Source organism: Martes martes (assembly GCF_963455335.1).
Source record: "Martes martes genome assembly, chromosome: 2".
In the NCBI taxonomy this organism is placed as follows: domain Eukaryota; kingdom Metazoa; phylum Chordata; class Mammalia; order Carnivora; family Mustelidae; genus Martes; species Martes martes.
In genome coordinates this window covers 540,776-543,145 of record NC_137889.1, presented here as the reverse complement: position 1 = coordinate 543,145, position 2,370 = coordinate 540,776, and the positions used below count along the sequence as shown (strand labels likewise).

Genomic DNA, 2,370 nt, shown 5'->3' with positions numbered 1-2,370 from the left:
TGTGTGTGTAAATGAATATCTTGGGTTTGTTTCTGATCTATACTCACAATCATTTGATGTACTTTCATTGTTTTCAATATAAAACCCACACATCCCTTTGCATAACATAGGAGATTTTCCTTGTACGTACACAGACCCATTTTTAGATCTTAAAAACTCAATGACATGTCTTTGCTTCCATGGGTGCCTCCCCTGCTTAGATTGCTCTGTCCACTCTCCTGCCTGTTGTGTGGCCAGCTCTTCCCTGTCCTGCAAAACTGATCCTACAATCGACTTTCCCTGACCAGATTCTCACACTTCTTCCACTCCTTTGTATTTGGTCTCTCTGTTCCCACAGAACCTATACTTCTCTGCACTGTCACTGGTCACATTTCCAATATAAAATCTTGAATGACTTGATGGAACCAGTATTTAAAGAAGGTTGTCTTGCTAAGGGAGAGGGAAAATTGGGGACTAGCAGGCCACACAGAGGTAACTGTACTGAGATGGTCATGAAGGGGCTGTGAAAGCAGTGGTGTGCAAGGAGGAGAGAATGTGGAGGGATGCCACTAATTGGAGGTGGGGAATGGGAGAGGACCTTCAGATGAAAATGACTATTATATGGTAAGCTCAGTATCAAGACAGAATTTTGCACCACTCACCTGTTTGGTTGTGACTGGGAAGGATGGAGGAATTCATGTTTGATCATGCTGATCATGTTTTGAGCTGAGGATAGGGCCTGTCTAGCAGGCATTTGGAGGGTGTTTGGGAGGGAGGTTGTGTGGCTGGATCTATAGATTAGGATCGTGGTTTCACTGTGTTGCAGAAATACTGGGTTGGATTAATAGGGTGGAGGGCTCTGAAGACTGCGCTGGTGTTTGGATGAACTCTCTAGAGTGAAAACATGCACAACTAAGGACAGCCCCAGGAACAGGAATTGGACAAGGGGTAAGCCACTACAAAGAGGGACAGGTGAGGATGTGCAAGGGACTTGACTTATATTCTGGAGACTCACCCTCATTGTTTTCATTTTAGCCCTACTTATCTCAGAGTTGGTGTATGAGAAGAGATGCACTAGAATCTCTCCTTTAATCTCTGCCAGAGAGCAGCTTGGATGATCCCTATGGAAATGGTTGCTCTAGAAAACCAAACTATTACAGAATTTGTCCTCCTTGGTTTCCATGACATAGCTGAGTTGCATCTCCTTTTCTTTATTGTGTTCACTGTCATCTACATCTCCACTCTCATGGGGAATGTGCTAATCATTGTGGTGGTGGTTAGCTCACAGAGGCTCCACACACCCATGTATTACTTCCTGGCTAACCTGTCCTTCCTGGAGATCTTCTACACCTCCACAGTGGTGCCAAAAATGCTGCAGGGCTTCTTGCAGGAGGCAGCCATCTCTGTGGCTGGATGCCTGCTCCAGTTCTTTATCTTCGGTTCTCTAGCCACAGCTGAATGCTTCATGCTGGCCGTCATGGCCTATGATCGATACCTGGCGATCTGCTATCCACTCCACTATCCCCTTCTGATGGGGCCCAGAGGGTGCTTGGGGCTGGTGCTCCTAGCTTGGCTCTCTGGCTTCATGGTGGATGGATTGGTTGTGGCCCTAATGGGCCAACTGAGGTTCTGTGGCCCCGGCCAGATTGACCACTTTTACTGTGACTTCATGCCTTTGATGGGCCTGGCCTGCTCAGATCCCAGCATTGCCCAGATGACAACATTTGTTCTCTCTGTGTTCTGCCTCACTATCCCCTTTGGACTGATTCTGACATCCTATGCCCGGATTGTGGTAGTTGTGCTAAGAGTCCCTGCGGGGGCCCAGAGGCAGAAAGCCTTCTCCACTTGTTCCTCCCACCTGGCAGTAGTGTCCACCTTCTATGGAACTCTCATGGTCTTGTACATTGCACCGTCTGCCGTCCACTCCCCGCTCCTCTCCAAGGTCTTTGCTCTGCTCTACACTGTGGTCACCCCTCTTCTCAATCCTGTGATCTACACCCTGAGGAATAAGGAGATTCATCATGCACTGCAGAGGCTTCTGTGTATTAAGCACATTGAAACACCTAATTGAAGGAGGATGGTGGTGAAGATTTTATTTGGACTTTGGATGTTTTCACTGGGGTTTCTTTCAGGACTGACTGGTTGGGGAGGAAGAACTTTGTTCTATTTTGACATTTCCCTTTGTAAAATGTTCTATAGTTACTCTAAAAACAATAAAAAATTTTCAAGTGCTAACTTAAAATTTGCTTTTATCTTTTATTCTTTTTAAAATAGGCTATGTATATTTAATAGAGAAAATAGATACACACAAGTAGCAACAGAAAGCTGACCTGGAAATATTGGCTACTAGTATTGTGTGTGGATTGTGAAACCTTGTAGTCTGGTTTTCCA

General features: G+C 45.6%; 1 protein-coding gene across 1 annotated transcript; it reads left to right on the top strand.

Moving 5' to 3' along the window:
• Window positions 1–1,093: 1,093 nt before the first annotated feature.
• OR11A1 (olfactory receptor family 11 subfamily A member 1) lies at window positions 1,094–2,050 on the top strand (the record flags this gene model as incomplete). Its single annotated transcript, XM_080797752.1, has 1 exon — window positions 1,094–2,050. The coding sequence occupies one exon, from the start codon at window positions 1,094–1,096 to the stop codon at window positions 2,048–2,050; it is 957 nt and encodes a 318-aa protein (XP_080653878.1).
• Window positions 2,051–2,370: the final 320 nt, after the last annotated feature.